Source organism: Taeniopygia guttata, chromosome 24, assembly GCF_048771995.1.
Source record: "Taeniopygia guttata chromosome 24, bTaeGut7.mat, whole genome shotgun sequence".
Classification (NCBI taxonomy): domain Eukaryota; kingdom Metazoa; phylum Chordata; class Aves; order Passeriformes; family Estrildidae; genus Taeniopygia; species Taeniopygia guttata.
The window spans coordinates 6,028,542-6,041,718 of NC_133049.1; the positions used below are offsets into that span (position 1 = coordinate 6,028,542).

The 13,177-nt window shown below is 49.0% G+C and overlaps 1 protein-coding gene across 1 annotated transcript in view; it reads left to right on the top strand.

Annotated features, from left to right (window-relative positions):
- Nucleotides 1-3,735, top strand: part of SIK2 (salt inducible kinase 2) — a 30,039-nt gene extending 26,304 nt beyond the window's left edge. Inside the window, exon 15 of the mRNA XM_030290755.4 lies at nt 325-3,735. Within this exon, the coding sequence (XP_030146615.4) occupies nt 325-901 (577 nt within the window). The 3' untranslated portion in view covers nt 902-3,735. The remainder of the gene's footprint in view (nt 1-324) is intronic.
- Nucleotides 3,736-13,177: the final 9,442 nt, after the last annotated feature.

The following is a 13,177-nucleotide window of genomic DNA, read 5'->3' on the forward strand; positions in this document are numbered from 1 at the left end:
TCAATACTTCTTTTAAAAGCAAGGACAAGTCCTGCCTTGTGTTTACCAATTTCTCTGCGTGATCTTCAGCTCCCAAATTCCCCAGAGCAGCGAACAGGCTTTAAAATACAAACACAGTGCATCTCATTCTTAACAAACTGAATTAAACGATGCATGGGGTTAATTAAAAACTGGATGACGTTTTCAGAGATGTGTGACAACACTGAAAGGTGCTGGCTTTGATGTGCTGCGAAAGTCGATGAGCAGGATTGCCCGGGGATTTTCCAGTGTGCTTGGAGCTGTGTGAGTGGTGCAGAAATAACTCTTTTTCTGTCCTGGCTGCAGGCTGCACCAGAAGAGGCTGTTCCTGCAGAAGCAGTCCCAGCTGCAGGCCTACTTTAACCAGATGCAGATAGCAGAGAGCTCCTACCCCCAGGCCAGCCCGCTGCCCCTGCCCTGCCCGGAGGAGCTGCAGCCCCAGCAGCAGCAGCAGCAGCAGCAGCAGCCCCAGCAGCAGCAGCAGCAGCAGCAGCCAGCCCAGTTCAGCCTGCAGCAGCCCCTGAGCCCCGTGCTGGAGCCTTCCTCGGGGCAGCTGCACTTCGAGCCCTTCCTCAGGCAGTACCCCAAGGTGCAGCTGGAGCCGCTGCCCCCCAGCCCGTCCCGGCTGTCCCCCCCGGGGCAGGGCCAGCCAGCACAGCCCCTGCAGTTCCCTTTCCAGACTTGTGAGCTGCCTGCTGTCCCCTCTGCCGAGCAGTGCCACCTCCCCCAGAGCAGCGCAGCGTTGCCTGAGAGCCAGAGCAGCTCTGCAGAGGCACAGCCCAGCTACGACTCCCTGGCCCTGTCAGAACTGCCCGGACTCTTCGATTGTGAGATGATGGAGGCTGTGGATCCCCAGCACGGCGGCTACGTCCTGGTGAATTAGCACCCAGGGCACACTGGAAGGACAAATGGAGAAGCATGTGAATTTTTGGTTGGTTTCCCCCCATCCCCACCCCTCTCCCCGTTCCTACCCCTCGGAATTCATGGTAGTTTTTCGACCCTTGAATTAAGAGGGGAACTAAAAATCCACCTGGCTGGAAGAGAATAAAAAAAGAAAAAAAGCAGGAGGTGTTTGGCCCCAGTGGCAGGGGCTGGAGAACAGGGAGTGCAGCTTCATCCCATAAAGTCTGCGTAGGAGGAGGCAAAAAAGATGAATTTCAGAGGAAGGAAAGAGCCCCTTCTGAAACAATTTGGGGAGTTTGTCAGCGTTCATCCACCATCCACTTGGAGAGAGGAGAGTGAGTGCACACCTATCGTACTTCTTGGCAATAAAAGCAATAGTTTTCATTGAAATTCAGGGTAGATTTGGGTCTGCGCTGATGGCAACTGAAATCCTCTGGAGAACGGCAGCACGAGCTGGAATTCAAGGGAAGTTGCACTTTGGTTGAGCTCCTGGTCTGGAACTACTCTGTGGCCAGCCCTGAGCATCTCAGGCAGCCTTTGCTTCCTCCTGCTGGCACCTAATGAGGATTTCCCAGGCCTGCCAAGGAGCTCTCCACTGTCTGCTGAAGGAATCTGGAGCAAGGGACACCTTGACTTTGTCAAAAGACACCTGGGACTATGTGGAGACACCTCTGGGTGGGAATCAGAATTCTGGAGGATCAAGGATGAACCAACAGAGACAGAAGGTAAGAGAGCCATGAGAGAAACAGCAAGAGCTGCAGGAAATGGCATTAAAAAAATAATAAAATCCACCTGGGTGGCTGTTAAAATTACCCCCTTTTGCAGGAGGGCTCTGTCCTGGAGAAGTTCTGCTCGCTGGAAAGGATCCACCTGTCCCTGGGTTGCATTTTAAAAACAAACAAGCAAACAAAACTGTGTTTTGAATTTGCAGTATGTGTTGCTGGTGGTTTCTTGAGCTTTGTATATTTGGACAATTATTTAGGGTTTTAGAACTTTAAGGATAAAAAAAAAACAATGAGCTTATAAAAAAGTAAAAAAACACCCCTGTGAAGTGATAGTGCTGTGCCTTTTTCAGTTCTTTATCAGCCTATATGCTTTTTTCTGAAGAAAGTAGACAAATACCCCATTTATATCCCTGCTGTGGCCAAAGTCCCTTCAGAGCACACGTCCCACCATGTGGGACATGTTTAACTTTCTTAGTGTTTGAATGGCTCGTGTATATAGGACACTGAAAGTATCACAGCAATATTTCAGCATCAAACTGTTTGATGTGTCAACCATTTCAAGGGATGCTCCAGCTCCACCAGGAGCTGTGTCTGCAGAACTTTCCGCTCTTGAAACCCAAGTCACAGGAGGGGGGTGGCTCAGGGAGCTGCAGGAAGCTGAGATCTCCAGCCTGGGGTTTGGCTCTGACCCCGAAGTGTTCTGGGCCAGGCCAGGCCAGTGGCCAGCTGGCCAGGCCAGCCCTTTCCTGAGCAAACATTAAGCACAATTGCAGCTTCATCAAAGCACAAAGAGCGAGAGGGGAACTGTGCTGATCCCACCAGAGTTTGCTGGAAGGTTTGGTCTTTGATCCTGCAAATCCCAAGGGCGGAGGGAGGTGGATAATCAGCGTTCACAGCAATAAGACCACATTAAAACATGGAATAGGAGGGGTTCAGCCACTGTGTGTGAGGGGAGAAGGGGTTAAGAGGTGACAGAAGGCAGGTGGAGTCACTGGAGCCTGCTCTGACACTGGCCCATCCAAAATGCTCAGCTTGTGCCTCTGCTAGCACAGGGATTCTCTCTCTCAAAGGAGAGTGGAAGGAACAGGGATCACGAGAGAAAGATGGCCAGAAAGCTCTGCTTTAAGAGCTGAGAGAAAAGGTTTTGTTGTGTGGTTTCCCTGACACTGACACCTGAAGGGAAACAGCCTGACAAAACCTGCAGCAGAGCAGAGCAGGAGCAAAGAGGAAACAGAGTCCTGTCCTTTCTCTCCTCCTTCCCTACCCCACAGCATAACCCACACGTTCTGGAATGTGAAATCTGTCCAAAGCCTCACGGAACTGGGCAGGGAAAGCTGCTTCCAGGACAGCCAGCACTCCGGAGACAGCCCCAGTGCTGCTCCAGGAGCTGGGTGACTGCCAGAACAATAACCACTTCCTTCCCCATCCAGCTCCAGGATCCTGCACGTTTCAGGACTCAAAAGATAAAAATAATTCTGTTCTGGAGTTCTGCAGTTCATTTATCAGGATGTGCCAACCCGTGTGAGCTCCTCTGAGCTTTGCAGTGCTGGGCAGGGGGAAGCTGCAGTATTTTTTAATGTAGTTTAGACTGACTCTTTCCCCTCAGCCAAAAGCATATTTAACATTTCGTGTAATTTCCTTTAAGCCAATTAGGACTAAAAGGCTTCTGAAGCCTTCTCATACAGAGAGGATCCATTGGGCACCACTTTCTACTCCTTTGAAGTGGCTTTTTTGTTCCAATCTCTTCTGTTCTAACATTAGAGAACTGTGTACACTACTGTTAGAGTAATTATTAGCTTTATTATCTTGTACTACAGCCTCCTTTGAAGAGACTTTGGTGTGATGTATTTGGGGTACAAATTTCATACGGAGAAAAGTGCAATATGTGTGTGTGTGGTATGTTCTTTAATGTATTTTTTTAAGGATTTAGAGGGCTTAGTCTCTGCTTTGGGATAAATGCACTAGTTTTGTGAGCTCCAGTTGGGCAAGTTCATCTGTAGTATTTACATGCAACTGATCTGCTGGACTCTGTAAAGCAGTTACAGTGTATTAATACACAATAAAGAATATGTGCATTTCATTTTTTAAATTTCTAGTGAGCTAAAACAGCGCCTGCCACTCTTGTCTTCATTAGGCTCAAGTCATTTTCTCTCTGAGGCTTCAAAAAAAAATTATGTCTGCTGCAAACACGCATTTTCTAGACCATGGTTCTGACACGCTTGGGGTTGTTGGTACCACTGATTTTTGCCAAATATGAATTTGGAAAGACAACTTGGTGCCACAGGATTGGCACAGCACTTTGCACTTTCATTAATAGAAGGCTCGTTTAAAATTAATTAAAATGAGACCAAAAACCAGTGGAAAGATCCTCAGCAGCTCTTGTTTTAACATCACTAGTGACATTCCTGTGACATGGGGACAGGGAAACACCACAAACCCCTCACAGGGCCTGCACACACAGGGACTGACAGTCCCCAAAAACAGGACATGGGGACAAAACATAAACCCCTCACAGGGCCTGCACACACAGGGACTGACAGTCACCTGTCCCAAAAAACAGGACATAGGGATAAAAAACACCACAAACCCTTCACAGGGTGAGTCCCTGGCACAGGGATCAGCAGCAGGGCACCACCACACAGGGTCACAGCAGGGTGACAGCACAGGGAATGGCCCTGGAAAATCCAAAAAGAACCTTTTAAAATTGTGCCTAAATTCAGTGCACGCAGCTCTGCTGCTGAGCTGGTCTGGAAAATCCAAAAAGAACCTTTTAAAATTGTGCCTGAATTCAGTGTACACAGCTCTGCTGCTGAGCAGGATTGGGAAATCCAAAAAGAACCTTAAAATTGTGCCTGAATTCAGTACACACAGCTCTTCTGCTGAGCTGGTCTGGAAAATCCAAGGAAAGCCTTAAAACTATGTCTCATTTCAGTGTACACAGCTCTGCTGCTGTGCTGGTTTGGAAAATCCAAGAGGAGCCTTAAAATGGTACCTGAATTCGGTGCCCACAGCTCAGCTGGCTTGGACAATCCTGAAATTGAGGGATATGTCAGATTGACTATAAAATTACAGCAGGAATTAATTCTCCTCTCCTCCCTTTCTCCCTCCACTGCTGGACAAAGTGCAAGACTGGAAAATGAGGCACAAATTCTGCAACCCTGACCCTGATGGGAACATGGCCAAGCAGGTCACTGTGGGGAAAGAACTGCAAGTTCAGCCACCAGAGGGTTTTGCTGATTCAGGTGCTTTTCTGATGGGAATATTGCATTGGAGGGGAGGTCAGATGGCAAAGAGCTCATTTGAAATGTGATGAAAAAAACCTTTTAATTGGGTGACTCCCATAGGGCATCAGCTGTGAATTTGAGGCAAACCCTCAAAGGGATAAGAATCGGGAAATGAATGGAGAAATAAGGGAATTGTTTCTGCACCCAGTGCTTTGAGGATTCTGTTGCTTGCACCTCGAGGTACAGAGACTAACTCAGTGCCACTGACTGAGGTTTGCAAGGCTAAAGGAATAGGCTCTGTGTGGACTAAACCCGATATTAATCTGATTTTGGACAGGTTATCCTGATTCTCAGTGGTTAAAAATTAGCAGAACAAAAAGTAAATTGTGGAAGAGCCCAGACACGCAGGCAAAGAAAGAAATTTGAGGTTAATCCGAGTGTAAAACCACAAGATTGAGTGGAAACTGAAACCAAAGAAGAGCATCCTCTAATTTAAAAGAAATGGTCCCTGATGAAAAATCTTAACCTGGAGCTCCAGCAGCAGGGAATTCCATCCAGTGCTGATAATTTAATAACCACAGAAAATCTGTGCCTGCTGTTAGGATCCCCAAAGGGGACAAGAGTTACCTGGGGATGAAATAAAGTGGGTGGGGGGTAAAGACTGAGAAGCTGAAGCCTGACAGCCCCAAGAGGCACATCCGAACCCCACACTTCCCCCTGACCCCAGGACCACCGTGGGGACACCATGGGAATCCCAGAATAGGCAACCCCAAAAGGAGCACACCCACCCCATGGCAACATGCTCAGGAATGTGGGCACAAGGCTACAGCAGGTTTTATCCTCCTTTTATCTTATTTTTTAAATTCTGTCTGCCCATTTTCCCAGGGTTTCCAACCCACCGTCCCTCCCAGGAAAACTCCCTTGTCCTCAGAGCTGTCACTCAGTGTTTCCTGAGTTTCAAAATGGGGCTTTCAGGAGAGATCTCTCTGCTCAAAAAGCTCCCTAAATGTGGTGATTTCCTGCCAGGGAAATGCCATGATGTGGTTTTATGTAACAGCCCCTGCTGGGGTGACTTATCAGCAGATAAAGGCGGCGGTGTTTTAATAAGGATCCGTGTGGGGTTGCTTTGCAGAGCAGCAGCAGAACCACTCACACACAGGGAGCTAATGGAAGGTTTGCTCCCAAAATACCCCCAAATGGACACTGACAGAGCTGAGAGTGCCCTGCCAAGCCCAGGCACATTCTGGGAGCTCAGAACTCCCTGCTGGAGAGCAGAGCTGGGAGGGAGCAGTGCAGACGTCAATGGGGGAAATTATACCGGGGCTGAATCACCTGGGAGGAACAGGGGCTGTTTCCATGGAAAACGCTTCAGCAGAGCAAGGCAGCGTTCTCCAGGACCACCAGCCCCCACCAAAATGGTATAGAATATATATTGCTACAAAAATAAATACCTTCAGCTTCTCTGTCTCTTTGAAAGCTCAGCTCAAGTGTCATACACGGATTATACAGAGCAAAACCCCTCAGAAGGGAGAAAAAGCATCATTTTCCTGTTCCTTCCCCTATTCCAGGGCAGGCTGTTCTGTTCAAAATTAACAATTGGCATCTTGGTCACTTGGAGAAGCTCCTGGTCTGGGGAATCAGGAGCTTCAGCTGCACAAAAAGCTCCTTTTCATGGCAAAGGACCCTGCAGGAGCTGAGTCCTGTCCTTCAGCAAACCAGAACAAAACAGCAGCACCCAGAAAAGGCAGGTGAGGAACTCGAAATACCTATAAAGGCTCAGTCCTCCATTTGGAAAAGCTCCTGGAGGTGGAAAATGAGAGCCCAGCAGTTCCCAGCTTCCCCATCAAACTGGGCGTGCTGCTCTCCGAGCACAGGGGGATTTAGTCTGAATCCAGTGGCACTGAATTCAGGCACAAATTTAAGGCTCTTTTTGGATTTTCCAGACCAGCTCAACAGCAGAGCTGTGTACACTGAATTCAGGCACAATTTAGCTCAGGAATTCCCTTTCCCCGGGACTCCCAACCCTGTGCGGGGTGAAGAGTGGAACAAACCCGCAGAAAAAGTGGCTTTAAACTCCCCCATCCCTGCGAGCCAAAGAGGGAGAACATCATCATTAAGGCAGCAAATTACCAGCCGAGCCTCGTTAGCCCTGCACGGAGGGGCTGGTGGAGGGATAATTAATTATTCCCACTAATCAGGGCCTGCCAGCAGGGCAGGGCTGCGGCTCCCCGCTCCCAGCAGCGTTTCCTTGGAGCCGTTGTCATGCCAACACATCTGGCTGGGCCATCCCAAATTTCAGGTAATTCAGCTCAGAAAGGTTCTGAAGGGCTTTAACCCTTCCCCTTCCCCTCGGTTTTGGTCCCAGAACTCTCACAGGTGCTGGTGGAAAAGGAAACTGGTGCCCTGCTGAGGGATCCACCAGCCAAGGTCAAAAAACCACCACAAAAACACACACAAAGCCCTGAAAATCCAGCAGGGATTGCCTAAAGGCTGAGTTACAAACCAGCCACTGAGAGGGGCATGTCCTGCTCTGAACCCCACAAAAAGGGGCCCCAGACCTCACTGCCCCATTGCCCCCCACCACAGCCACCACATTTCCCCATTTCCAGCCCCAAATCACCCTTGGCCAACAGACACAGATCCCAGCTGTGCCAAGCTCCTGTTAAAAATAAGCAAAACCTTGAGTTCCTTCTGGAACCAGCCCTTACCCTTCACCTCTTGCTCCAAAGATACTCCTGGCCCCCAAACACTTCACCTTTCCTTAATGTTTATTTGAAATAATCACAGCTTTATGAAGAGCAGCTGTTTCTCAGTTCTTTGACCAAATTTATCCTAAATATTGACAATTATGACAACTGGTGCATTGCATATTCCACAGGGCAGGATGGGCTTGAAAAGCAAATACTCTGAGTGGCATTCACTTCATTTCAGCAGTTAAAACAACAGGAATTTTAGGGGAAGGCTTTCCAAAATCCCCATCAGGAAAGTCACTCTGCTCCCTGAGCCCCAAGAAGCCCCAAGAATTCCATCCTGACCTGCACTGATTACACAATTTAATCAAGATAAACACAGAGCACCAGCAGGAAAAACAAGGGTTCAGAAGCAGCTCGTGCCTGTCTCACCCCTGACTCAGAACTGGAGGCTGGGTAAGAAGAGCAAAGTGGAAGCAAAACCCTGGCATTTCTGGTTTATTTTGAACACGTTGCCTGGAACCCTGGCACGACACAGCCACATTTTCCCCTTTCCCTGGGGGATTTGTCCCAGAATACCAGCTTTTAAAAAGGCTGATTTAATTTTTTTTTTCTATCAACGGTTCTTAGAAGCCACAATTGCAGTGTTGATTGGTTTTTTGGGGGTTTTTGGGGTTTTTTTTCTCCAAAAGAATTATTTGTAAACTGCCTAAAAATAAACCTGGCTCCTCCTTGCCATGTGCAAAATGTGCAGGAAATGCTGGCATGGGGCTGCCACGGCCTGAGCACAAGGGAGAGCTCTGGGAAGGGAGAAAGTGACACCTAAAAAGTGCTTTTTTATCACCACCCGTCCCCAGGTTTTGGGAACGATCCATCTGAGTGATGCCTGGTGCAGAAAATAGGAAATAATCCAGATTTTTCCCTCGCAGGCACTAAAGGCCTTCCCAAACCCACAGGGGATGTGGGTTTCGCAGAACACACGGTGGGTTTTGGGGTGAAGGCAGCGTGTGAGGGCTGATTTTGGGCTGTATCCACACAGAAATGGCCAAAACATTTCCTAAGAGCAGAGGCAGCTGCAGCAGCCAGGGTTTGGTGCCAGGGGTGCCCCTCTCCCCTCAGTTTTGGGCACAAGGCAGGCGAGGCCAAAGTTTTGCTGCATCGGGGGTGATTCTGGACACAGCAGGGTACAAATCCTCCATTAAGTGTGTTTTTTTTCTCTTAAAACAAGATGAAGAATTCCTATTTTATAACCAAAAAAAAAAATATCCAAACCTTTCATGTGAGTGGGGTTAAAATGTAACTGGGAAAAATCAGATTTTTCTCACCAGTGTGAGGACAAGGCTCCATTCTGCCCTGTTTTGGGGCATTCTTTTTGGGAAGACACCCAGTGTCCCTACAGAAGGGAAGCACCATGAAATCCTGGCCCTGCCAGCAAGGTGAGAGCTCAGATCCCACAGGGTTTTACCCCCTAAACTCTGCTGCAATTAAACAGAGGAGCTGCTCCCTCCCCGGGAAGATCACTCAAGTCCTACAGAATTACAGAGCAACCTTTGCCATCTATCATTAAACAGGAATAAATATTGTAATAGAGCTTTTAATTATAGCATCCATACATGCTTCTTCAATCCGCTGTTATTTATATCTGCTCGTAATTGCTCATTAATCACACACCAAGTCAAGCTGGAAGCACCTGAAAAATTCTACTCAAGCTTTGAAAATGACCATGGGTCAAAGGGATGGAAGCAACCAAGAGTTTTCCTTCAGGAAAGCTGGACACCCTCACAGGATTTCTTCACAATATCCAACCTAAATTTCCCCTCTTTTAGTTAGAAATGTCCTCATCATGTTATTCCAGCTCAGACCAATCTGGGATTTAACCTGAGAGGTTTAGGGAAATGAAACCTATTCCTGTTCCCACTGGAAAGGCCAAACAACAACCTGGCTTTGGGGCTTTATTCCTCTTCCTCCCCTGCAAAGGTTTAAATAATGAGTGAAAAGTTTCCACGGTTTCCCACCCAGATTCCAGGATTTATCCTCCCCACTCCCCACCCTTACTTTTGACTGCACCAGCCAGGGGTAAGAAATGATGAAACTGGGGTTTTGAATAAATCCCTCAAAATAGCTGAAAGTGCAAAGGGCAGAGCAGAAACCAACCAGATGAAAATTGATGAATTGACCAAATAATTCCCAACAGGAGAGATGAATCCAGCTGGTGCCAACAGGTAAAATAAACACCTTTTTTACCAATAATTTCTCCTTTCTGAGGCAGAATTAGCAAAGATAAACTGGTGCAAATCACCTCCAAAACCAATGTGGAGCCCTCCTGCACACCAGAACTTTAAATCTTCCTCCTCCAGAGGTTATAAATCCAGGAGAGACAGGCTTGGAACCAGGCTCACCTAGTGAGGATTTCCACAGCACAAGGGACCATTGGGGATATTTTTATTTTTATTTTTTTTTTGGCTCCATCTCTGAGGGCACAGAGATGGATTTCACTTGGCCAAGCTGCAGAAAGCAATTAAGGACCAGGCTGCCTTCCCCTACCAGTGGAGGAGAAAAGTTTCCTGCTGGAGCCAAACAACTTTAACAAATCAAACAGTCTGCCAGGGAAGATCTTTGCCAGGGAGGATCTTCAAGCCTCTTGTTAGAGAAGCAGAAAGGCAACGCTGAGCTGAAAGGCAGGGCAGCAAATGTCATTCCCCTCTGGAAAAAAAAAATTCTTGGGGATCATAGGAATTGCAGAAATAGGGAAATTAAGTGTTTCAGTAATTGAAAATAAAGAGACCAAGGATTTGCAGTGGCAAAGCTCCAGGTAATGTTGCACACAAGTGGTGCACATACCAAAAATCCTCTTGGCAAAGTTTGTTTATCAGGACTCCTAAAAAAACTGCTGGACACATCCTGGTTACCTTCCCCCCTGGATTTTTGTGGAAGCAGGATTTCACCTTGGGGTTGAATAAATGATCCTGCTGCTTTCTCTCAAGATTTCACCTTGGGGTTGAATAAATGATCCCGTGGCTTCCCTTTCCCCATCTCCAGCCTTCCTTGGGGTGGCTGGGCTGGAGCACCCCCAGTCTCAGAGGAGGGGGTGCAAACATGACCTGGCAGCCCCTGGGAGGTTCCCCCAGCCTTGTCCCCAGAACACCCACATGCCAATGCTGCAAAAACCAAAGTGTGGGAGACGCTGGGGCGAGATTCCAGCGAGGCAGGAGGAACAAGCACCAACACCAAGAGAGCAGCAGCATTTAACAGCTTGCCTGGGAGAGTAAATATTGACTGGTTCAGGGGGAAAAGGCAGCTCATCCTCCTTTTTGGTGCTCCAGAGGAGGAGCCCTCCCCAAGCCACAAGAACACGAAGCACGAGGAAATCCCTCAGCAAATATTTCTGGAAGGTGGTACTGGATGATTGATCAGCACAGTGGTTCTGTGGACGGGCAGAAGAATTCCAGAGGTTGTCTGCAGTCCCCAGAGAGGAGCTAAGAGCTCCCAGGGAATTCCCATGGCATAGAAATGGGTTCTGCACAGCCCTGGAGCCAGAACGGAGCACCAGGAACACAGAGTGCTCCAGCAGAGCAGGAAACCAAGCCCAGCTCCTCCCGGGGAGATGCTGGACCCTCCCTGCTCTCTTTTATCAAGGAGTCCTCCCCAGAGGTTGCAGGAATCAGCTTTTGCCTGCAGCTCCCCTCGGCAGAATTTGCTGTCCGAGCACCATCAGCACTCCAGCCAGCTGAGCAGAACTGGCCAGAGCTATTTAGGGCGTGAAGAACAGAGCACAAAAACACATCAACAGTTTTCATCACCCCTCTGGGAGGTGCAGAGTCCACAGAAACACATCTGTGAACTCACCAGCAAGAATAATAGATGATGGGATATCCTGAATGGAAGGGACCCAGAGGGATTGTGGAGTCCAGCCGCTGGTGTGGCACAGACACCGCAAAATCCCACCCTGTGTGTCCCCGAGAGCGGTGTCCAAATGCTCCTGGAGCTCTGGCAGCCTGGGGAATGTGACCAACACCCTCTGGGGGAAGAACATTGTCCTGATACCAAACTTCAACCTCCCCTGGCACAGCTCCAGCTGTTCCCTGGTCACACAGAGCTGCAAAAAATGCCCAGGTTCCCCCCTGCCCGTGCACAGCCCTCTCCTGCTGTAACAGGAGGGCCCTGCCTGGGGGCTGCGGGGCAGCTGAGGGGAAAAGCAGATTCTGGGGGTGGAACACAGCTCTGGATCATCTGACAGGCCCAGCTCTGAGCTGCTGTTCCTGTAAATCATTCATGCACCAGAGGCACACCAGACCCCAGGTGACATTTCAGAGGCAGCCCTGTTAACCCTGGCACTGTGGGTGAGCTCCCTCAACTCTTCTCTTTCCCTTTTGTTTAAACATTTAAAATACCTTCCTGCCTGAAAACCATTTTCACACTGCAGCCAAAATCCCAGCGAGTTTTTTATGATGGAAAATAAAAAAGGAAAATAAAAAGGTGCTGTGGTTTGTTCTGCCTTGTTCTCCTGAGTTTCACAAAGTGGGCAAGTCAGACCACCCATTTCTCTCACAAATTACTGCTCACTCTCACCTATTTGGGCCCAAAAAAGTGAGTAAGGATTGCCCCTAATCCTTCTCAATGATCCCACTCTCCAGGCCTGTCACTGCTGGGAAGGACAAGCACAGCCCTGGGTTTCCAAGCAGCTCCCACAAGTTTTTCCTTTGGGCTTCCAGGATTGAAAATGTTTGTTAGCAAACTGTGAGACAGAGCCCAGGGAGCCCAACTGAGGGGAAGCAATTAACCATGAGTTCTCCATGCAGAATGGATTATCTGTCAATACATTTCAGCTCTCTGGAGAAAATGAGATCCACAAATAATCCCAATTAGGCAGGGATTGTCCATCACAGCCCAGGGACATAAAGGGAGGGAGATTCTCCCTCTCCAGCCATGGAAACCACCAGGAACGCCTGAAAAATGGTTTGAACACCTGCAAAACCACCTGGAACACGTGAAACTGAACCCCAGGGCTGTCACAGAAACAGGGACAGGTCATTGAGGCTGCAGGAGGGAGAAAAGTCAGCAGCATCTCCTTCAGGGCGGCGCCTTCCCTCCTGAACCCCCAAATTTCAGCTGCAGCAAAAGCCCCGGCTCCTCAGCCCATGCCTGGGGTTCTCATCCCGGTTCTCTGGAGCTCATCCCGGTTCTCTGGAGCACGGTGCCCTCTCCCGGGAGCCCGAGGAAGAACTGGAACAGCCTTTCCCGGCCACGAGTGGGGTCAAACCCGGCTGGAAAGGAGGGACAGGGACCAAAAATCGCAGCCAGCACCGACCACAGCCTGCAGAGAAGGCAGGGCAGGGGCAGGGAGGGCTGAAGGAGCACAGAAACAGCTGGGATTTGCCACCCTGCTGCCCCACAGCTGGAATTTGGGGGGCTGGAAGGACGAGCTGAGGTGGGGAGAAGCTCCAACAGCAGGGCAGGCAGGTTCTGGCCAAGCAGAAATCCCTTTTCCTTGCCAGCTTTGGAGAGGCAGAGAGAAAATCGTGGGTATTTATAAGCAAACCTGTCTCTAAGGCAGCAGTTTCCAGAGTCTAATAATAGGGTTTGGGCTTGGTTATGGTGTGATTCAGGCAGAGCTGCA